The sequence below is a fragment of the Lissotriton helveticus genome, chromosome 1_1 (genome assembly GCF_964261635.1).
Source record: "Lissotriton helveticus chromosome 1_1, aLisHel1.1, whole genome shotgun sequence".
In the NCBI taxonomy this organism is placed as follows: Eukaryota; Metazoa; Chordata; class Amphibia; order Caudata; family Salamandridae; genus Lissotriton; species Lissotriton helveticus.
Window position 1 is genome coordinate 1,297,537,596 of NC_136057.1, and position 23,035 is coordinate 1,297,560,630.

Sequence of the window (23,035 nt, forward strand, 5' to 3'; positions counted from 1 at the left end):
ATTTCCAGTTGTTAATACAATTGTTCATACAGATATACATTTCCTCTTGTATAAATGGAATTTACGAACGTCTGTTAGGAGTATGACTTTAATGCCTACTTTTGAAAGCTCTTGTGAATTCCTGAAAGTCTTAAACCTGCATAAATTCAAGCACATATACTTATCTGTGCATTCTGTGACTTTCTTTACAAACTAGGCCGTAATTTATTTTATTACACCTATAATGTTGCTCTTTTCGTTGAACACTGATCATTACATCTCCATCATTAATCTTTTTAGGTCTCGCGACCTATCAATGCGCATGCGCATTGAGCGGAGCGAGAATTCAAGTGCTCAAAATACTCGTGAAACCAAGGTTTTTTTTCGTGCGGTTTTCTTAGAGTTCACGTGAATCACGTGACCAAACAAGAACGCGCATCGGCCTCCCTCCCTCCTAATTGCATTTTTTCACGGCCGCCGCCACATCAAAGGGCTTCTCCCAGCGTGCGCTCTGCGGCTTCTCCTCCCCTAATTATTCATGGCTGGCCGGCCGTACTTTCAGTTTCCCGGCCGCTCTCGTTTATTGCATCTTCTCGCTCTCTTTTTGCTCCCCCTTCATTTTCTCTCTCCCTCTCTCTCTGTTTTTTTTTACCCTTTATTTACTCTCTCTATCACCTTATTTCTCTTTCTCTCTTTCATTCCCCTTCATTGACTCTCTGTTCCCTTGATTATTTCTCCTCTTGCTCGCTCTTCTCAGGCTCTTCTCAGGCCATCTGTTTTTCTCCTCTAAGCAGGCTCGCTCCCCGCCCCCTGCTTCACGGACGGACTTGTTTGACCAGCATCACTCCCTCCTACTCCTCAACTCAAGTTGGGCATAAAAACAAGCATTTGCAATGCAATAGGTCTCGCATTTGCGAAAGTTTAAGCTATTGGCATTGTTAATGACAATGCCTTTTTTATCTGTTTTGAAACCAACATATAAATAAATGGCATTATCATTTACAATGCCAATAGCTCAAACTCTCGCAAATGCGAGACCTATTGCATTGCAAATGCTTGTTTTAAAATGCTGCCATGCGTCAAACATTTTATGATACCTCAGAGAATTACTATTTAAAGTTGTAATAATTTAGCAAAGCTTTTAAGTTGCAAATTGTATTGAGTGTGTCTTATTTTGAAAGTAAACAATCACCAATCGTACTTTAATCCTTCTGCATTTATGTACTCGAAATCAGAAAGCATTCTAGGAGCATTATAATGAACTTAAATTGTTAAATTTTGTAAACAAGTACACATATGTGTACTGGAACCTCTGTCAGTAAAACAACCCTAGCTAAAAGCAATCGTTCGATAACTTTATTTCGGCCTCAAAGGACTATAAAAGTCATAAAAATACAAACAGTACATATAATAAAATAATAAAATATGTCTACTTTTAAAATACGCACAAAAGGAGGTAGGTCCTTGGCGGGGCTGAGGGAGGGCTGGACCCTATTATAATGAGCACACAAAAGATTGCCCCCTACTCAATTGACTTTTAGTGAAGGACCAAAATAAAAATTAATTAGATATAGTCCGGTATATTTATTTTTACCTGTTACTCATATTGTTTTATACAGACATAATTTCAAATAGCAGAAAGAAAATACACAATACTAACAATTATTAACATTCTTACAAATTACAAACTATCACAAAACATAAAAATTATCCAAAGCAGATGACTTCAATATTACATCCAATAAATCAGATTGCAATGCGACAATTTCTCATTACTTTAAACCATTTCATTGATGCAAATTCGATAACATGAAAGAAGTTACTTCATCACAAGAGCGAAAAGATGCATGTGTCACTTTTTACTTTAGACCGTGCTAAATGTTACAATTAGCTCTTGCTGGAGTTGCCGACGCGTTTCAAGTTCGGGCTGTTAATGTCCAAACCATCATCAGGGCTTTATTGTTTTTCTGTTAGGATGCACAAAAAACGAGGTTTTTATTACAACCTGTTCGTCTCTTATCATTAAAACAACCGTTCGGATGAAGGATAAATGTACCTGTGTATTATTATGTAGTTGACCAGGACTGATTCTTCCGGTCTCAACTAGGGCAACTTTATCCACGAACAAATCTGGGAAATGAACAGAAAATTGTCCACATTTACAGGACTGAGTCGTGGAGCACCATATCGACCCTCTATTATATTTTAAAGAGAGCATACCTTATGTTGAACAAGCTTGCGATGCAAGGAGGGGCAGAGGGGTATCTTTGCTTTTTTCTTTTTACTTTCAATCCTGATGAAACAACACACAACTTGCTATTACCAACTGATTATCTATAGATGGAACTCTAAGTGCTAGTATACTTTTCGTACCTGTTGGGCACACTGTTTGGGTCGTGGTAAACTGCTTCTGTTTTCATTAACTGTTGCCACGGAAACCTGTTAGGGCAAGACACTTGTAAGTGCACAGGTTTTTATCAAAGAGCAATTCATTTCACTTTGGGCAGTGGGTGTCGGGGACTCACCTACCTAAACTGTCGTGGAACGAGGCGCAGCCTCTCGCCCCCCGTCTGCTCGCCCCGTCTGGGGCTGTGTATCACTCAGAATGACCTTTTTACTACTCGCATGTGGTCATGTAAACAATGGATTCAATCGTTCTCTGAAAGGAGAAACAGATTGTCGATTACTTCGCTGCAGAAGGGGGCTTACAAGGAGATAAAATCAACGGTAGCCCGCGCGGTCGTGTATGAGATGTTACCTGCTTCTGCAGTCTTCTTCTTCACTGCGTGTCTCACTCGCTTGCTTGCTCGCGGTTGGAGCCGACGGCCATACTGCCAAAGTTTAAGGAACTACTCTTTAGCCCAAAGTCTTGTGGGACATGTAGTGCATTTTTTAAACATCTATAAAGAGATATACATAACTCCCAGGTGGGGGTTCTATACTTTATCCCAAGCTTTTAATAGTTGGTGGCAAGTGTGTGTCTTTGATCTAATTGTTCACACAGTTTAAAAGCATAAAACACAATTATTGATCAGAAATTAATAATATGTAGTTGCGATCAGAATCTTTTAGCTGAACAGGACAACCACAGTAGTACGACGCAAAGTCTCAGATTCTTGACAATTCTGACATGTTGTTCAGGCCAGCAGTAATGCAGTTAAATTTCAAAATGAGATATGCTTCCTTCTCAAGTAGCATTCTCTCAATATCACCAGGGCGGTGTACGTTACTCATTGTATGAAGGACAGACCACCTGAATTCATTCTCACTATGTGACATTTCAACAAAATGTTCAACCATGGGCGCTGTGAGTATTTTGTTTTTGATCCTCGACCTGTGTTGCCCTATTCGGAGGTTCACCTGCTGATTTGTTTCGCCTATGTAAATCCTGGGGCAGGGGCAAATAATTACGTAAATTACGTTCTTGGTTTTGCAATTAGAAAAACCGAGGTGTTTCCACTTGACCCCTCTGTGTTGGAATTCATTTCCTTCGATAGTGCTGTTGCATGAAACACAATTCCCACAACGGTGGTGACCTTCTACTGGTTTCATGTCCCATAACGCAAGGAGATCGTGTTTAGGTTGGGACTTCGGGAGATCTGCTCTCACAATTTGTTGTCCCAAACTTTGGTTCTTCCTATAAGCAAAAATGGGGCGTGGAAAGGGACATTCCAGGCCTTCCAATAGGTGCCAATTTTTAAGGACCGCTTGTCTGAACTGGTGCGTATCTGGTCCAAAGGTGGTAACGCATACCAATCGGTCTAGTTCCTTCTTCTCCTTGGTTTGTAGTAAGGTTTCCCGAGGGGTAAACCTGGCCCTTTTGTACGAGTTCTTCAAGAGCTTGCGGGGGTACCCTCTATGGATCATCTCGTTACAGAAGACCTGGGCATGATGGTCATAGTCGTCTACATTCGAGCAATTTCTCCGAATGCGCAGCATTTGTCCATAGGGCAAATTTGCCCTCAGGCTTCTGGGATGATAACTTTTGTGATGCAAAATAGTATTCTTATCGGTCGGTTTCTTATATAAGGATGTCTTCAGTTTGCCATCCTCACATGTAACCTCGACATCCAGAAATGTCATTTTCAAGTTGCTTGTTTCAATAGAGAATTTAATGTCCCTATGTCTGTTGTTAATCCAATCGTGGAACGCCAAGAGCTCGGTCTGGCTCCCCTGCCACAGGGGAGCCAGGGAACCTAGCAGAACCACCAGGGCGCCCGATTGTGTCGGGATGCGATTCCTGCTTGGAGCCAATATCCAAATACGTGGACTTTTTCTTAAAGCCGTTTCTGACAGAGGTAAATTCGTATCTCAGAGATACTACAGATTTTCTAATGAAGGTGGAAGGAAGTAATTTTGATCCATCTAAACACATAATGGCAACCATGGACGTTACGTCCTTGTACACACAAATTCCTCAAGAAGAAGCAATGGAGGTGATCGAGTTGTTTTTAGATAAAAGAGAAAGGCCACACCGGGTACCCACTGCATTCATCCTTAAACTTGCAGAGATAGCGTTGAAGAAAAATTATTTCACATTCAACGACCGGTTCTATATGCAAATCAAGGGCACTGCCATGGGGTGTCCTTATGCTCCAGAAATGGCAGTGCTCTACATGGCTCAGTACGAGTCCTTGTTTGTGGAGAACAATAATCCATACAAGTCCAAGATCATACAATGGTGGAGTTACATAGACGACGTCTGGCTCCTGTGGCAGGGGAGCCAGACCGAGCTCTTGGCGTTCCACGATTGGATTAACAACAGACATAGGGACATTAAATTCTCTATTGAAACAAGCAACTTGAAAATGACATTTCTGGATGTCGAGGTTACATGTGAGGATGGCAAACTGAAGACATCCTTATATAAGAAACCGACCGATAAGAATACTATTTTGCATCACAAAAGTTATCATCCCAGAAGCCTGAGGGCAAATTTGCCCTATGGACAAATGCTGCGCATTCGGAGAAATTGCTCGAATGTAGACGACTATGACCATCATGCCCAGGTCTTCTGTAACGAGATGATCCATAGAGGGTACCCCCGCAAGCTCTTGAAGAACTCGTACAAAAGGGCCAGGTTTACCCCTCGGGAAACCTTACTACAAACCAAGGAGAAGAAGGAACTAGACCGATTGGTATGCGTTACCACCTTTGGACCAGATACGCACCAGTTCAGACAAGCGGTCCTTAAAAATTGGCACCTATTGGAAGGCCTGGAATGTCCCTTTCCACGCCCCATTTTCGCTTATAGGAAGAACCAAAGTTTGGGACAACAAATTGTGAGAGCAGATCTCCCGAAGTCCCAACCTAAACACGATCTCCTTGCGTTATGGGACATGAAACTAGTAGAAGGTCACCACCGTTGTGGGAATTGTGTTTCATGCAACAGCACTATCGAAGGAAATTAATTCCAACACAGAGGGGTCAAGTGGAAACACCTCGGTTTTTCTAATTGCAAAACCAAGAACGTAATTTACGTAATTATTTGCCCCTGCCCCAGGATTTACATAGGCAAAACAAATCAGCAGGTGAACCTCCGAATAGGGCAACACAGGTCAAGGATCAAAAACAAAATACTCACAGCGCCCATGGTTGAACATTTTGTTGAAATGTCACATAGTGAGAATGAATTCAGGTGGTCTGTCTTTCATACAATGAGTAACGTACACCGCCCTGGTGATATTGAGAGAATGCTACTTGAGAAGGAAGCATATCTCATTTTGAAATTTAACTGCATTACTGCTGGCCTGAACAACATGTCAGAATTGTCAAGAATCTGAGACTTTGCGTCGTACTACTGTGGTTGTCCTGTTCAGCTAAAAGATTCTGATAGCAACTACATAATATTAATTTCTGATCAATAATTGTGTTTTATGCTTTTAAACTGTGTGAACAATTAGATCAAAGGCACACACTTGCCACCAACTATTAAAAGCTTGGGATAAAGTATAGAACCCCCACCTGGGAGTTATGTATATCTCTTTATAGATGTTGAAAAAATGCACTACATGTCCCACAAGACTTTGGGCTAATGAGTAGTTCCTTAAACTTTAGCAGTATGGCCGCCGGCTCCAACCGCGAGCAAGCAAGCGAGTGAGACGCGCAGTGAAGAAGAAGACTGCAGAAGCAGGTAACAGCTCATACACGGCCGCGCGGGCTACGGTTGATTTTATCTCCTTGTAAGCCCCCTTCTGCAGCGAAGTAATCGACAATCTGTTTCTCCTTTCAGGGAACGATTGAATCCATTGTTTACATGACCACATGCGAGTAGTAAAAAGAAGGTCATTCTGAGTGATACACAGCCCCAGACGGGGCGAGCAGACGGGGGGCGAGAGGCTGCGCCTCGTTCCACGACAGTTTAGGCAGGTGAGTCCCTGGCACCCACTGCCCAAAGTGAAATGAATTGCTCTTTGATAAAAACCTGTGCACTTACAAGTGTATTGCCCTAACAGGTTTCCGTGGCAACAGTTAATGAAAACAGAAGCAGTTTACCACGACCCAAACAGTGTGCCCAACAGGTACGAAAAGTAGTTATATGTATACTAGCACTTAGAGTTCCATTTATAGATAATCAGTTGGTAATAGCAAGTTGTGTGTTGTTTCATCAGGACTGAAAGTAAAAAGAAAAAAGCAAAGATACCCCTCCGCCCCTCCTTGCATCGCAAGCTTGTTCAACATAAGGTATGCTCTCCTTAAAATATAATAGAGGGTCGATATGGTGCTCCACGACTAAGTCCTGTAAATGTGGACAATTTTTTGTTCATTTCCCAGATTTGTTCGTGGATAAAGTTGCCCTAGTTGAGACCGGAAGAATCAGTCCTGGTCAACTACATAATAATACACAGGTACATTTATCCTTCATCCGAACGGTTGTTTTAATGATAAGAGACGAACAGGTTGTAATAAAAACCTCGTTTTTTGTGCATCCTAACAGAAAAACAATAAAGCCCTGATGATGGTTTGGACATTAACAGCCCGAACTTGAAACGCGTCGGCAACTCCAGCAAGAGCTAATTGTAACATTTAGCACGGTCTAAAGTAAAAAGTGACACATGCATCTTTTCGCTCTTGTGATGAAGTAACTTCTTTCATGTTATCGAATTTGCATCAATGAAATGGTTTAAAGTAATGAGAAATTGTCGCATTGCAATCTGATTTATTGGATGTAATATTGAAGTCATCTGCTTTGGATAATTTTTATGTTTTGTGATAGTTTGTAATTTGTAAGAATGTTAATAATTGTTAGTATTGTGTATTTTCTTTCTGCTATTTGAAATTATGTCTGTATAAAACAATATGAGTAACAGGTAAAAATAAATATACCGGACTATATCTAATTAATTTTTATTTTGGTCCTTCACTAAAAGTCAATTGAGTAGGGGGCAATCTTTTGTGTGCTCATTACTTTTAAAATACAGCTTGTATAAAACAGTTAAGATTACAATACTATAGACACCATAAGACAAAATTAAACAAGAATTTCATTATCGAACATCTCCTTGATTTAAGATAGAAAAATAGAAGACATACTAAACACTACCAACAATACCCAATTTCCTGCACCTGATCCACATCACATTCAAAAAGCGCGAAACTGCAAAAACAATCGGGGGGTGCGTGTCATATTTTAGCACTCGAAATGCATGTAGACACTGGTGGAAACCTAGGTTTCTACAGATTGGAATTAGAAAGTGTCTGCGTGCACCCCGAAACCCTGGGCAGAAAAAGAGGACATGAATTTAGTTCTCCAGATGGAATCCGCAGACATGGCACTCCTTAGACTTGCTGCTATCCCACTTACTTATGAACACTCTAAGTGGTAGGGTACCCAGTCTAAATTGCATGTACAATTTTCTTGCTATCGCAGGGAATATTATATCTAGAAATTCTTCCTTCTTGTAATTTGCTTTAACTTGAAGGAATTCAGTGGTCAATCTTCCCACCTCTAAACTTGCATGCAGGGAGGCTAAGTTCTAATTCTTGTAATGGCGGTTCACATCAGTTTTAGAGATCACTGGGCAGGCAATTTCCGGAGTCTCCCAGAGCTCTGGTAGGCCTATCCTACTACTGATTGTCTTTATATGAGTTCGCCACCGAATATTCTTTCCTCTCAAGGCCTCCCAGATTTCCCTAAATTAATTTCTATAGGACTCGAGTTCCGGGACAGACCACAGTCTTTTCCAATATGTTAAAGGGCGCAGTAACATCACCTCCTCAATCGGAAGGAGGCCCAAATCCATACGAAGTGGTACAAGTGGTGTACTCACGGGGAGGCCCATTAAGTTCCGCAGGAAGGTATGTTCAACCTTGGCTATGCCGGGAGATTTCTGGTGCCCCCAAAGTTCAGCCCCATAGAGTGCTACCGCTCTAGCCTGGACATTATAAATCTCAATAACTGGCGCCGCAGGCTTGAACTCGGACTCTCTATGGAGCTTCTGAATCCCCCCCACCACCCTTGTCAATTTGAGTGTGGCCTTAGCAATTTGTGGATCCCATTCTAACTGTTCTCCCAGAGTAATACCCAAATATTCAAAAACCTTTACCCTCTCGAGGGAAATTCCTCCCAAGATGGGGTTCGGGCGTGTCTGCCTCGGGGGGTTGAAGATCATAAACTTGGTTTTATCCAAGTTTATCTCCAAACCCCATGTCATACAAAATTCGGCAAAGCCATCCAGCGTACGTTGGATGCCCGTTGATGTCTTGGACAACAACAAAGTGCCGTCCGCGAACATCAGAGCGGGCACCCGACCGTGACTAACTTCGGGGCATCTATATTGCTGACACCGAGGATATGATCTACCAGGCCATTAATGTACAGGCAAAATAGGGTGGGTGCCAGGACGTAACCCTGGCATACCCCTTGCTTTACAGGAAAGAGGGATGACAATTGTCCCTGCTTCCCACACCTTACCTGAGCATAAGTACCAGTATGGAGCCTCATTAGAACGTTAAGGATGTATCGGGGCAGACCCAACTCATGTAAGACCTTCCACAGTTTATCTCTAGGTACCAGGTCAAATGCTGACCGTAGGCCAACAAAGATCATGTAGAGGCTGCCACCCTCTACAGTCACTGTTCTCCAAAATAATGTTAATGTTATTGGGATTTATATAGCGCTCGGCTGCCCCAGCCAAGGGGCGTCCCGGCGCTGCGAGTGAAGCTGAAGGCAGAAAGAAGAAAGCACCAGAGGGGAGAAGGGGAGATTACTGAAAGAGGTGGGTTTTGATGGCTTTCCTGAAAGCCAGAAGGTCCTGTATGCCACGGATTGTTTCCGGTAGGCTGTTCCAAAGCTTGGCAGCGAGCAGGCTGAAGGATCGGCCGCCCATTCTGGCCAGTTTGGTACGGGGAATGACCACAAGATGTTGTCCTTCTGAACCAAGTGACCTCCTAGGAATATACTCCGCCAGGAGGGGGCGCAACATCGGGGGAGAGGCGGTTTTAAGGATTTTGAAGGCTAAGCAGAGTGCCTTAAACTGAATCCTTTTTCCTACCGGGAGCCAGTGCAGTTTTTTCAGGACTCCAGCCACCGAGGAGTGGCGGGGGAGACCTACCAGGGCCCTGGCGGCAGCATTCTGGACTCTCTGAAGTCTGGTAGTTTCCGCCAGATTAGCACCCAGTAAAAGGGAGCTGGCGTAATCCAGCCTAGAAAGGATGGTAGCTTGGACAATTAACTGGCGGGTGTGGCAGTCAAAGAACTTCAGGATGGGTCTTAGATTGCGCAGGATGCCGAAGCAGGTGGCTGCCACTTTTTTGGTGTGTTGGGTGAATTTCAATGCCGAGTCTACCCAGACTCCCAGATTTTTAACACATTCCTTGGGCTTAGGAGGTTGGCCCAAGGTGTCGGGCCACCAGCTTTCGCCCCAGGATGCGATGTTTTTCCCCAGGAGCAGTATCTCTGTTTTCCCCGCATTGAGCTGGAGGAAATTCGCCGTCATCCAGTTGGTGATGTCAGTAAGGGTCTGTTTGAAGTGATGGGCCTCCAAACCGTTGTTGTCATTGAGAGCTACCACCAACTGGGTGTCGTCTGCGTAAGACACTAACGCCAGTCCACTCTTTTTAACCACTTCTGCTAGCGGTCGAACATAAACATTGAACAGGGTGGGGCTCAGTGATGACCCCTGAGGCACCCCCTGTCCAGTGCTGTGCTCTTTAGAGAGGTAAGGGGGGGGGGGGTGGAGACTTTAAAGGATCTGTTGGAAAGAAAGTCTCTAAACCATCCCAGGGCAGTCCCTGTGATTCCAATTTCCTCCAGTCTCATCAGAAGGACCTCGTGTGACACCGTGTCGAAGGCAGCACTGAGATCCAACAGGATCAGTGCTGCCGTTCTGCCGGTGTCAAGAATGGCACGGAGGTCCTCTGTAACACTGAGCAAGGCTGTCTCGGTGCTATGACCAGCTCTAAACCCGTGTTGGGAGTTATCCAGGATGTTATTGGTTAGGAGGAAATTGGTGAGGGTGATGTTAACGTGTGTCTCTATAATTTTAGCTGGCCAGGGGAGAAGTGAGATAGGCCGAAAATTTTCAGGAAGAGTGGGATCTAGGGTGGGCTTTTTTAAGATGGGAGATACCCATGCCTGCTTCCATTTAGAGGGTTTTTTGGCAGTGGAAAGAGACAGGTTAATGATATTCCGTATAGGTTCCGTGACAAGCTCATTGGCTTCACAAAAGGTCTCAGGTTTTAGGGGATCGGCCGGGGAGCCAGATTTGATTTTTTTACAGATTTTTTGAAAGCTCTCACGCTCTAGTGTAGGGAGGGAGGAGAGATAGGGTCTGGTGGGGTCCAAAGTGACAGAGATCTGGGGGGAATTGGGGAAGGTATAGTAAATTTTCTTTATTTTGTCGGTAAAGAAATTGGCCATATTATTACATAGGTCCGGAGAGGTGGCGGCAGTAATGGCGTCTTTTTTTGCAGTAAGGTCTTTTAAAATTTTAAAGACAGTTTTCGAAGCGTTGGTGCTACTGTTGATTTCGGTGGCATAATACGCCGCCCTTGTTCTGCAGACATGACGATGATAGGTTTTTTGAAGTTGAACGTATTTATGTTTGAGGTTGGTATCATCATTTTTCCTCCATCCTCTTTCCGCCTTTTTACATTCTTTTTTCAGAGTGGCTAATTCTGAATTGTACCAGGGGCTAGCCACATGGGCACGGGCCTTGATCCATTTAGCTGGGATCAGGGTGTCCAATGCTTGAGTAATCCAGTGGCAAAACTGGTCGTATCCTAAGTCAAGGTCGTCACTCGGGGGAGGAGGATTTGTCCTCAGGAGATTATGGAGATCTTCCAGGTGGAGTTTTCTCCACGGACGCTTCTGGACTTGAGGGGTAGGCACAGAAGCGGGGGCAGGTTTGCAAGGGACAGTCATGATCACCAGATGGTGGTCTGTCCAAGCCATGGGAATGGGTGTGCCAGCAATCCCATTCGCGATGTTCGAAAAGATGGGATCAAGGAGGTGTCCCGCTCTGTGGGTGGGGCCACTCACGAGTTGATTGAGCTGGAGGGCAGCAAGGTCTGCAAGAAAGGTGGTGATTTTGGGCTCAGTGTCCCGATCAAGGTGTAGATTAAGGTCACCTATGATCGTGAGATTGGAGGTTTTAGTGATGTTAGTGGCCAGGTACTGTAGGAGCGAGTTAATGAATGGAGTGTCGGCGCCGGGGGGTCTATAAATCAAGAGGCCGGTCGCGCAAAATTGTGGATTGGCTTTAATAGAGAATCTAGCACTTTCGCTGCCCTTAATATCAGCTTTAACTAATTGGCAGGCGAGGTGCGATTTAGCTATGAGCGCTAGTCCGCCCCCTCTTGAATTCCTGTTCAAGGTATATGTGGGAAATCCCGTGGGGGTGGCCAGGTTGATGACCGAGTCCATGTCATCATGGAGCCACGTCTCGGTCATAAACAGGGCATCAAGGGAGTAGTCTGATAGGAGATCGTGTATGTCTAGATGATGCTTCTGCATCGATCTGACGTTAAGGTGTCCCAACCTGAGGGCTGTCTGTGTGGATTGAGGAGGTTTTGGCTTTAATTTAGTGAGAGTGCATAGCTTGGAAGGGTGTGGGAGTGGATGCGAGATATGCGATGGGTTCCGCCTGGTACAAGTACAGGTATGATGTTGAAGATTCAGCAGCTCTTGCTTAGAGTAGCACATCTTACCGCACAGGTTACAGCCCCGAAACAGCAGAGGGACTGGCGCCTGGCGCTGCCTTAGCGTGGACGGGCGCAGACGGGCAGCTCTTTGGCGGGTCTTCGGCGGGTCTTCGGCGGGGCTGCGCGCGACCGCTGCGCGCTCGTGAGGCTGCGAGGGCTAAATAGCCCAGAAGTTTAATGCACTAGAGCGCTAACCGCTCTTCGTGCAGGCAAACCGGAAATGACTGCTGGTCCCTACGAGGTGGAATAGGGAGGCGGCTCCGGAACTAAAGCCAAGTCAGTAATGGCGTGTGGTGCAGGGGATATTGTATTTCTCGCACAAGTAAATAACAATTTAGCACAAGTAATTATTTAAAAAGTTCAATGTTAAAAAGCGCTATACAATCTTTTGTTGCCAAAGACAGACCTGTCTCGCCAAGCGGGTCGGGGACACTGCCACTGTCTCCTTCCCGCAGCGAGCTCCTACCGCTGCTCAGCCTAAATAGCCCAGAAGTTTAATGCACTAGAGCGCTAACCGCTCTTCGTGCAGGCAAACCGGAAATGACTGCTGGCCCCCACGAGGTGGAATAGGGAGGCGGCTCCGGAACTAAAGCCAAGTCAGTAATGGCGTGTGGTGCAGGGGATATTGTATTTCTCGCACAAGTAAATAACAATTTAGCACAAGTAATTATTTTAAAAAAGTTCAATGTCAAAAAGCGCTATACAATCTTTTGTTGCCAAAGACAGACCTGGAGTCTAAATAACTAGTCCACAGTCGATGTGCCCTGCCTAAAACCAGCCTGGAAGGTTGAGAGAATCTCATTATCCTCCATCCATGACTGTATTCTATCCAGAATAATACGACCCATCAGTTTTTGGGTAACGTCTATGAGGCTAATTGGCCTATAATTAGATGGTTTGAGGGGGCAGCCTTTTTTAAAAATAGGGACTATTTCAGCACCCCGCCATGAATCTGGGGGATCCATACCTTTCAGAATGGCGTTAAATAGAACACAAAGGTAAGGGACCCATATAATCGGTTCCGAGCGGAACAAGTCGTCCGGTGTCTTGTCCAGCCCTGGGGCCTTGTTCGGGGCCAATTTCAAAATAGCAGCCTCTACCTCCAGTGGTGTAATCTCCCAGGCCTCATGCAGTCGATACTCGTGGGGGGGGGGGGGGGGGGGTCATGGGAGAGGGACCACTGCATCATCACTGCTCAGCGGGGAATACAAAGCCCCAAAGTGCATCTCCCAGGCCGAAGCGGCTATATTAGGTTCATTGGCCAGTAATCCTTCCCTACTCCCACTACTAACTATAGACCAAAAAGATTTAGAGTCCCTGGATTTTAATGCAATTCTTAAATCTTCCCATTTCTCTACCTCCCACTCCTTCCTTGCCTTCAGGGTAGCTTGCTTATACAGACACCGGTATGACTTGATCCTGGGTTTGTCGTGTAGCTTGACCGCAAAGATAAAATCCCTTTTGGCTTCCCTGCAATTAGCATTAAACCAAGGCTGGACGGAGGTAGTTTTTGCCTTTACTCTCCCTACCGGACAAAACACATCATAGAGTTTCAAAACAAGGCCCTGATGTACATTGAGGGGCTTCTACACTAAAGCCTTCATGGAGATGATTATCTACCACCAGTGCCATGTCACTAAGGCATGGCAGAGCCCTTCGATACACCTCAACAAGTTTATTAGGAGAGCCCAAGATATATGGCCACTTCACCCTCCGTCTATTGTTAGCTAGTAACAGTGTTGGGCTAATTAGGTTTGGGTCAGAATGAGGGTTTTTTAGGCCCAGGCTCCCAGGTTTCAGTGACATAACCAAAGGGTTATGGTCACTATCTTTCCTAGGATAGATTTTAAAGTCCAGGACAATATCCCATGCTCTAACTTGCACCAGGATATAATCCAGGATGGAATTTTGGCCTTCTCTGTTAAAAGTCATTTGTCCCGCCGTCTATCTGAGTTTGTTCTCCCATTACAGGCTCTGAGAGAGTAGAGGAGGGTAAAGGAATTAATTTGCAACCCAAGGGGGTCCAGGCCCTAACCACCGAAATCTGTGGTTCCGGGATAGACCAGTGCTGGTCCTCTGCATCTGGCCCATCTTCAGTTGGATCAGCGAGAGGCTCATACTTACAATTAAAATCACCTCCCACAATAAGGGTAACTACTGGATCCAAAGTCGAAATGAACTGCCCCAGTTGATCAATAGTTCCAGACTCCTTCCCACTAGCTGTTGGTCGCGAGTAGATATTTATTAGGGCAGTTTGCCTGTTTCCAGGAAGTGTAAGGAGCACACACTGCACATCTCGCGACTCAGTAGGGATCTGTTCTGCCTGGCCCCCCAGGTGAGTGCCTACCCAAATACTGAGTCCCCCCCGATGGCCTACCTCTTCCCTTCTTTGTTGCTGGTTCACTAAAAAACAGAGTACCCATTACTATTTACATCATCCATTGCCCAGGTCTCCTGAAATAAGCAGACATTGTTTGTTTCCACAAAAGTACCCCACTCTGGGCATAAGGGTTTATTTTTTATCCCCACCACATTCCAGGAGAGGATTTGATAGAATCCTCTATCCCCTCCACCCTAGTTACAAAATCCACTATATGCGGGCTATCTCCCAGAGTAGACTGTTCCTCAGGAAAATCTCCAGGCGAAATTTGCCCTGAGTTTTCTGTCTCACTTTCATTGGGCTTTCCCCGGCTCTCTAATGGGACCGTGGCTCCATCAGCCACCAACTTTACTAGGCCTGAGGATTGGTTATTTGGGGCCATCCCATGATTGCTATTCCCAATTTCACCCACAACGTACCCTAAATCTTTTCTGGTTGTCCATCCCCCTGTGGGACTTGTAATATTAGTGGTTTGTACACACTCAACGGGGCATGGGGGGACCATACATAGGTCCTCCACTTCCCCCACTCGGGGTTGAACTGAGCCATCATTCCGGCGTCAGTCAATCTGGTCCAAAAGACTATCTCCATTAGTCAGAGCGGGCGAATCACTTCTAGGGTCAATAATATTAATTCTCATCCGAGCAACTTGTGTGGCATATGGCCTAAGATCCGGGGTATCCCGGCCATCCCAGGTCTGAGGCCCTCTAAACCTAGTTATCGGGGGATAGAAGTAGGTCAGGGGCAAAGATTGAATTTGCGATCCGAAGGATCCGGTGGCCCAGTTGGAAATATGGTCCACCACCCTTCGGTCCCTAAAATTAATGGACTATGCAATCACCCTGAATACTTTTTGCCCGGTCCCTACCCAGTCTACACGCCGTGCAAAAAGTATTTCACTAGATACATGCAGGGGTAATGGCCTATTGGTATTAAGCCAATGGATACATTTGTTCTTAAGGTCCCCATAGTCCTCCCTTTTCTCTTTGACCAGTGGTAGGACTCCAGCAAGAACAACCACATATGGAATTGACTCAGGTGGAAGATTCAAACTATTTAAATCTCTAACAGAGGTTGGGGGATTCCGACTCATGCTCCTAGGGCATTGTACTTGGTGGATGTGATACCCCACCACCCCTCTCCCACTCGTTTGATCTGTATCCCTCTGCGTGGGCTTCAATACACACTATAGGTTGTTCCTCAAGTCTCCGCCCCGCAGTGCTTTGCATTGTCAGAGCTGGGGGATTAGCTATATGTGGAACAGGGGGATTGCAAGAAATATTTCAGACCCCTGTATCCTTTCAGTGGTGTCATTATTTGCTAGTGGACGAGAAACCACCTCCTCCCCCAACACAACAGGATACAATATTTCTATACATGTCAATCTACTTTCAATAGCATTTAGCCTATAGTGCAGGGGGCGAATGGTCTTAAGAAAAATGTTTTCCATTGTGGCCCAAAACTCTTCACCCAGTTCTGTGGGGCAGACATTGTTAAAAGCTGAAGAAGTCCTGGACCCTTGTTCGGGGTAGACTGTAGCTAAGCTCTCGTTGACTAATGGCATTGGGTCTTTACCTCCGTTGTTGCATTTCTGCATTTTTGCCTTCCTCCTGTTCCAACGTTGCACTCCCCCGCTTCCTTTTAGCTACTACTACCACAGCTTGTCCGTCCCTCTTTGCGTTGGTGGCAGAGCGTGTTTGAAGTTTCCTGGAAATTGGATCCTTCCTATTTTCAGATACATCAAGAACAGATGGTACATCATCCACCCCATCATCAGATACTTCCTGATTAAGTGATGCAACACCCGCCCCGACTGGGGTTACCAAAGGTCTGGTTTCAATTTGAACCCGAAGGCAACCATCTCCACCGGCCCCCCTAGTAGGTGTTTCAAAGAGTCCCTGACGATTGGGTGATGGCACCTGTGCCAGCCGGCCCAAGGAGGACCGCTTTTCCCAGATAGGATCTAACGATAACCTTTTCTCCGTAATGTCGATTTGATGGGCCAGCATCGTCGATGCCCTAGTAAGAAACTGAGCTAGAGTTCCTATAAACGACCCGCCAGGGATCGACTTTCTTCCCCTCCCCACTTTTGGATTAGCCATGTTGACGGTTCTGTGCCCCCAAGATTTTGAAACCAGGTAGAATATGCTAAGCACTAAAGTACTTCGTCAGAGTATGTCGCAAATATAGTCACAGTGGATTTCCACTGACCTTAGCCTAGGCCATTGAAGTACAGGTGAAAGGGAATGGCGCCGTCCCGTCCTCACTCGGGCTCAAACGGGCCCGCCCTTGGCCCGGGCTGCACCCGCCCGCGTCCCGTGCTGCGCTGAGTGCGAGCAGTTAAATAGCGCTGTGGGCGGAGTTGCAAGGTCCGCAGGTGTGGGCAGCAGGGGCTCTTGGGCGCTGAAGTCCTCCTCCTCGTAGTCAGGGCAGAGTGTCCCAGGCAAGATTACGGCTGCGAGCGGCTCCCGCGAAGCGGGGGCCGCGAGCCATTTAGCAGCGCTGTGGGTGGAGTTACAAGGTCCGCAGGTGTGGGCAGCAGGGGCTCTTGGGTGCTGAAGTCCTCCTCGTCGTAGTCAGGGCAGAGTGTCCCAGGCAAGATTACGGCTGCGAGCGGCAGGTGTGGGCAGCAGGGGCTCTTGGGCGATGGAGTCCTCCTCTCGGTAAAAGCAAAGTGTCCCCGGCAAAGATTACGACTGCGAGCGGCTACCGCGAAGCGGGGGCCGCGAGCTGTTTTGAGAGCGCTGTGGGCGGAGTTGCAAGGTCCGCAGGTGTGTGGAGCAGGGGCTCTTGGGCGATGGAGTCCTCCTCTCTGTAAAAGCAAAGTGTGCCCGGCAAAGATTACAGCTGCGAGCGGCACTAAAAGCGCTCTGCATTTCTTTATAGAACATGCCCTAATAATAACAGCATCACATTAATGAATCATACATACAAGTCTGAACAATTTATACATATGGATACCTTGCCTTAATGGCAGACAATCCTCTTTCACTGATCCATGTCGTGGTACTAGCAAATGGCAAACTAAAGATTTGTGCTGCAGGCGATTGGACCTACTTTGCAGTGGACAAAATAAAGATGAAAATCTATTATACTTGAAGTCCCTTCGGGTGACAGGAATACCACACATGATTCCCTTAACGATTTGGGAAGCAGAGAATCTTGGTCACTAATTATGCCCTTCAATTACCTAAAAGATAAGTGGGGGTGGTGAGATGCAACCAAAGCATCACTTTTTTTCTTTATTAATCCTTATTTAATCCCTGTTGCATTACTGAGCGTGCACACTTGTTCCGCGCTTCGTCTCATTGCGCTGCAATTTCACAAATTACGGGGGGAGCAGACATAGGTTCCAACAAGTTGCACAGCCACCGAGGCTATGAATCCAAAGAATCAAACCATTTTTTTAAATCTTCAATTTAATCAATATAAAAACTGGCACTTCTCCGATAGAATTTGTTCATGCTTAAAGCGAGACACGCAGGCCTCGGCATGCCGAGTAACAATATGAAGATGTAATAGAGATTGTTACGTTTGTTTAATTAAGTGAGGAGTATAGAAAAGGGACCAGATGTCATGGTAAGCATAATCTCGCTTGGGGTAGTCTGAACGCTGATGAACTGATGTTTACAAATCACTCGCAAGTTGGGGGAGAATACCGGAGGCATATCATCTTTAAACAAAGGGTTGCGGAGAATGCAGGTATTGCGGGAGTGACGGGAGTGGATTTGCTAGTTCTTCTAAGATTTTTTTTCAGTGTGTGGGTATGATTAAACCGTAACGTTTGAATTTGCACTTGAGGGCGATCAATAATTTCATGTATAAAAGATGGACTCAACGGAGCCAGGTCGGCGACCAAGATGGTCGACCTGGCTCCCGGCTCCGTCGACCTTCTCCCCCTACTGTGGGTTCCGGTCGTCGAGGCGGCGCTGCCGACACTTTCTTGGATGACGGAAGGGGACCCGAACCGCTGAGAGTGACTTCGGAGGCTCTCCGAGCTCCGGCGACGGAGACGGAGATATGCCCCCCCGGCCGGGGTGGCCTGCGCGAGTCCCGTAGCCTGGTCCTCGCGTGCTGTTGTTGCTGGAACGAGTGTAATTACAACGGCCGGAGGAACCCAGAGCATGCCGGTCACCCGCCGAGGCGTCCTACCCCGCTCTGGACGCGACCCTGATTTTCGCTGCTGCGAGTTGTTTCCCAATGCCGAATGGAGGGCCCCCCTCCACCCCCCCTTTGATTGCTGCCCTGCGGAATAAGAACATGCGATGCCGCTCTTTGTCCCCCTGATGTTGCTCGAGTGACTCGCTTGCAGCTATCTGTCCCTTATGCTCCTGGGGATCGGAGCAGGTTGATATGCGCTGCTTTGGCATTGCCTGTGGGCACTGGGGGACATGGATGAGATCAGCGGTGGGGGAGTGGAGGTGGCTGCCACATCGTGTGCGACCGGGGAGACGCTCGGACGACACCTAAGATGGCGGCTTGATGTGAGCCCTGGCGGCACTTCTGACATGGACCCCGCTTGGAATCATCATCCCGGGGAGCAGCACCCATCCGTAAGGATTGCGACGCACAACTCAACCAGAGCGCGCGGATCGGATGGCTCCCCCCCCCTGTGCATTGGTAACGTACAGTATGGATTGGGTTTATATGGTGATCAGACCCTGGCACGCGTGGAAGTATGGGAGAGCCTGATCCCGGCGCTTTTTCATGTGACTGTGGTTTGGTGACTCTCTCTGCGCATTTCTGGTAAGGCCCGAATGGGTGTCTCTACACGACCCTACCTGTTTTGGACAAGTGGGAATATGTGCGTGGGATTCTTTGGTCGTTTCGAAGTGACTCGTCGCAATGGTGCCTGGCCCATGGATTCAAGGGGAGGTCGGAAATTCCATCGGAAGTGATGCTGTGGAGTCTCAACTGTTGCACCCCCTTTTTTCCGATGGCTGATGTCGTCATGTAACGTAGCCAAGTGACCTGCTGATATTTTCTGAACCGGACTTAATTTTGCTGCTCGGGGACTGGTCGTGGGTTGTGAATAGCCTTGGAGTGTGTTGAGTCCTCGTGTGGTACACTGTTTATTGCTTTCCCCTGGACAAATTGTCTTTTGTACTGTTGCCACTCTGATTGATTGCCTTTACATTCGTATTGACTGTGCCGCGCCTCAGATTACGGCTGGGTGGGTCTGGATCCCAAGATGGTGGTCGTTCTCTTTGCTTTTTGATGGGGGGGGCCTTCGAAGAGGGTGGGTGACTGGGTGGATTGATGTGGTAATTGCTGTCCTGTTTTGGTCGGTGTCCTGGAAATTTTGCATTAGCGCCGCTATAATTGCAAGCTGAGCACTGGGGGGGGGGGGGGGACCTAGACTGGAGACCCCTCGTTATATTCTTTTCCTTTCCACCTTCTCTCTCTTCTATATTTCGGGTTCTTCACGGGGCGACAGGCACACTGCTAAGGGGGAGGCCGTAGCCGTAGGCAGGGGTGCGGGGTGGGGGGATAGGGGAAGGGTATTCTTGTTTTTCACCTTTTTATGTTTCTAGGGCCTCTTTTTTCTCTTTGTCTCTCTCGGCTTTCCTTTACTTTCTTCTTCTTTTTCTGGGAATCGAGTGATAGGTTGTTCTATGTGTGTTTTATAGGCTCGACTTACGAGGGTAGATGTCTTTCTGAAGCTTTACGTTATAGCGGGCTCATACTGTACTGGTGGGCGGATTGTTTGCTTATTGTTTATCCCGATTACTGCGCGTTAGCGCCAACGTCCTGCCTACGCCTATCCTGCTTGTAAATATCCTGTTTCTGTTAACCATCTGCTCTACTACTGCTCGATTGTGTGACACCAGATCCTTTTCTTTTTATAATTATAAAAGAAACCTCTTAATCCTGGTATTATCCTGTTACAAGCACTGTCCTGTGTTGCATTGGGGCGTTTTGGGGTGCAGATTGTTGCGTTCCTATGGCATGATTGATTGCTTTATACGTTTCTTAAGTAATGGCCGGCCGTCAGGGTTGTAGGCCCACGACTGTAACTGCTTTAAGTACCAATAAAGGTTTAAAAAAAAAAATTTTTTTTTAAAAAGGATGGACTCAGTTTTATGTGAAATTCTGTTTTTATTTATGTTAAGAGCATTATTTCGCCAAAGTAGATGGACTAAATATTTGTGTTAATTTCATTCTTTTAGATGCCCCTGACGAAGGGAATATCTTCCCGAAATGCATTGGGTTGTTTTTAAATAAATCATAACATGAGGAACGCTACCTGTGCTTTTGAAGTTTTATGAAAGTAACACCAAACAGCGAATATGAATAAAACAAATCGAATAAATAAGGTGAAAAAAAGAAGAATGGAATGAAAAATAATTGATTAAATTAAAGAATTAAAAAAATGGTTTGATTCATAGCCTCGGTGGCTGTGCAACTTGGTGGAACCTATGTCGGCTCTCCCCGTAATTTGCTTCAATTACCTAAAGGCATTTCCTGAACTGAAAAATCTCTGGTTTATGTTTTGAAAAACATGCAATTAGATGTCTCAGTTCTTGACCTCCTCGAGTTATAATGTATCAAAGATGGTTGTATAAAAGACTCAACATGCCATCGCAGAAAAATATGTGCACTTAAAGCACAGTCCAAGTGTTTCACTGCTGCCACAAATTATTGCCTAGACACAGATTATGGCGCAGCTGTGTCCAAAGAGTGCATACAATTATCTCCCACTCTCCTGTGTCAACCACAGTCACTACATCAACAGAAACGCAAAGATGTCTTGAAGAGGCGTGTAAATATGTACATGTTTCGTGACTTGACTCTGCTTACCTCACTTGGAGCTGAACTCGCGCTGAGGAAATAGCCCGATTTCTGTCCAAATCCTTTCCCAAAGTTTGCTAATGTGTTTTCCACCGTACTTGAGATCTGGAAGAAATAGTTTTGGCATTAAACAACAGCTCTGGGGGGGAATGTGAAAGGGCTGGATGAGGGTTTCAACCAAGCATCTCAGGGAAACCCTAAAACTGGCCAAACAGCTTTGCAGGGGTATTAAGAAAGTGCTGAGGACAAACTATATCTGTCATCTAAGAGCTGGTGTGCACTTCAAAGGAAAATCCTGGACCTTTTTAAAAAAAAATGCCTGAGCACTTAGACATGCCTCTGTTATTACAAACAAACTAGTCTTTCATTATAACACAAAATATTGTTACTGCACCAAACCTCAAGCGTTCTACATTCTATTTGCCAAATCATACCTCGGACAATAGGCCAAGGATCAACTATTATGTCATAATGACAAACCTGATAGGCCCCACATCTGAAACTATATCACCTACCTGGCACTAGAACACACCACTTTGCTTAATTATATTTATGACTTTTTTAACACTGCTTTCAACAAAGAGCTGAACAAAATGTATTAATGCAATGAACAAGTTACTTACCCTGCTCTTTCTGGTTGACACTCTAACTGCAGAATCCCTCAGGCCTCAAACTGCATCTGAAAAGCTTTCATGCAACAGCTCCTACATGCTGGCAGGTGGTGCTATTGGGCTCCGAGATGGTTCCAAGACGCAGAACTGCATAGAGATCCGCCCCCTGCTGTTATGTGTATTGGCTGTCTGGTTTTGGAGGGTCAGGCAGGCTGAGCCTGACCTGGATTGAACAGAGAGATCTGCAGTTGGAGTATGGGGAGGGGTGACCCTTTGATCAGAGCAGGGCTGTGCCTGGCAAGGTGAATGATGGCTCCACCTCCCACCGCGAGTCTGATGGCAGACCCGCTCTTCCTGAAAGGCAGGATGCAGCCTTGTAAACAAAGTGCTCCAGGACGACACCAAACTGGTTCTGGCTGGGTTCAGTGATTTGTGACTCTTTGAGAACAAAGACTTTTGGGGTATAAAGATATATGCAAAAACCCCTACACGGTGTGTTACTTCTGGATGTCAAGACGAACCTCAGTCCGTGTAACTAGAGGGAAAGGACCTTGAAACTTTCATTCATCTTGCTGAAGCACTACCCAAGGGCCTGATTTGAGCTCGCCTCCTGCTGAAATCTCAGGGACATTAGACTTCACCCATCAGCCGTCCGGATTCCTATTTGATTGGGATTCTACTCGCAGGTGAGGATTCTGTTGAGAATTCCAGAGCCTCTGGTTCTACCGCTGGGAACGCGGGCTGCATCGCTATTGTGGGCCGCCGCAGCTGAGGAGCTGTTGCCGCTGAGAGCCCGCATCTGCCTGTGTTACCAAAGTCATTGTGATCGCCATTGTGGCCCGCCGCAGCTGAGGAGTTGTTGCCGCTGAGAGCCCGCACTTGCCTGTGTTACCAAAATCTTCGCTATCGTGGGCCGCTGCAGCTGAGGAGCTGTGCCGCTGAGTGCCCAAATTAGTCATCCTACGAGAATCATCGCAATCGCTATTGTGGGCTGCTACAGCGGAGGAGCTGGGCTGCTGCAGCTGAGGAGCTGGGCTGCTGAGTGCCCGCACTAGTCACCACTTCAAGGATCTTGTTACCACCTGCGTGTGCCGCTGGGTGCCCGCCTTTAAGCCCCGTCCCAGGATTA

The 23,035-nt window shown here is 46.3% G+C and overlaps 1 protein-coding gene across 2 annotated transcripts in view; it reads right to left on the reverse strand.

The window, feature by feature from the left end:
* The window catches only part of MVB12A (multivesicular body subunit 12A), an 84,858-nt gene that overhangs the window by 39,089 nt on the left and 22,734 nt on the right, over window positions 1-23,035 (reverse strand). For both annotated transcript variants that reach the window (XR_013608723.1, XM_078681132.1), the window contains exon 3: window positions 21,305-21,400. Coding sequence is in view for 1 of the 2 variants with exons in the window: in XM_078681132.1 (XP_078537258.1) it covers window positions 21,305-21,400 (96 nt within the window). In the remaining variant the exon portion in view is untranslated. The remainder of the gene's footprint in view (window positions 1-21,304; window positions 21,401-23,035) is intronic.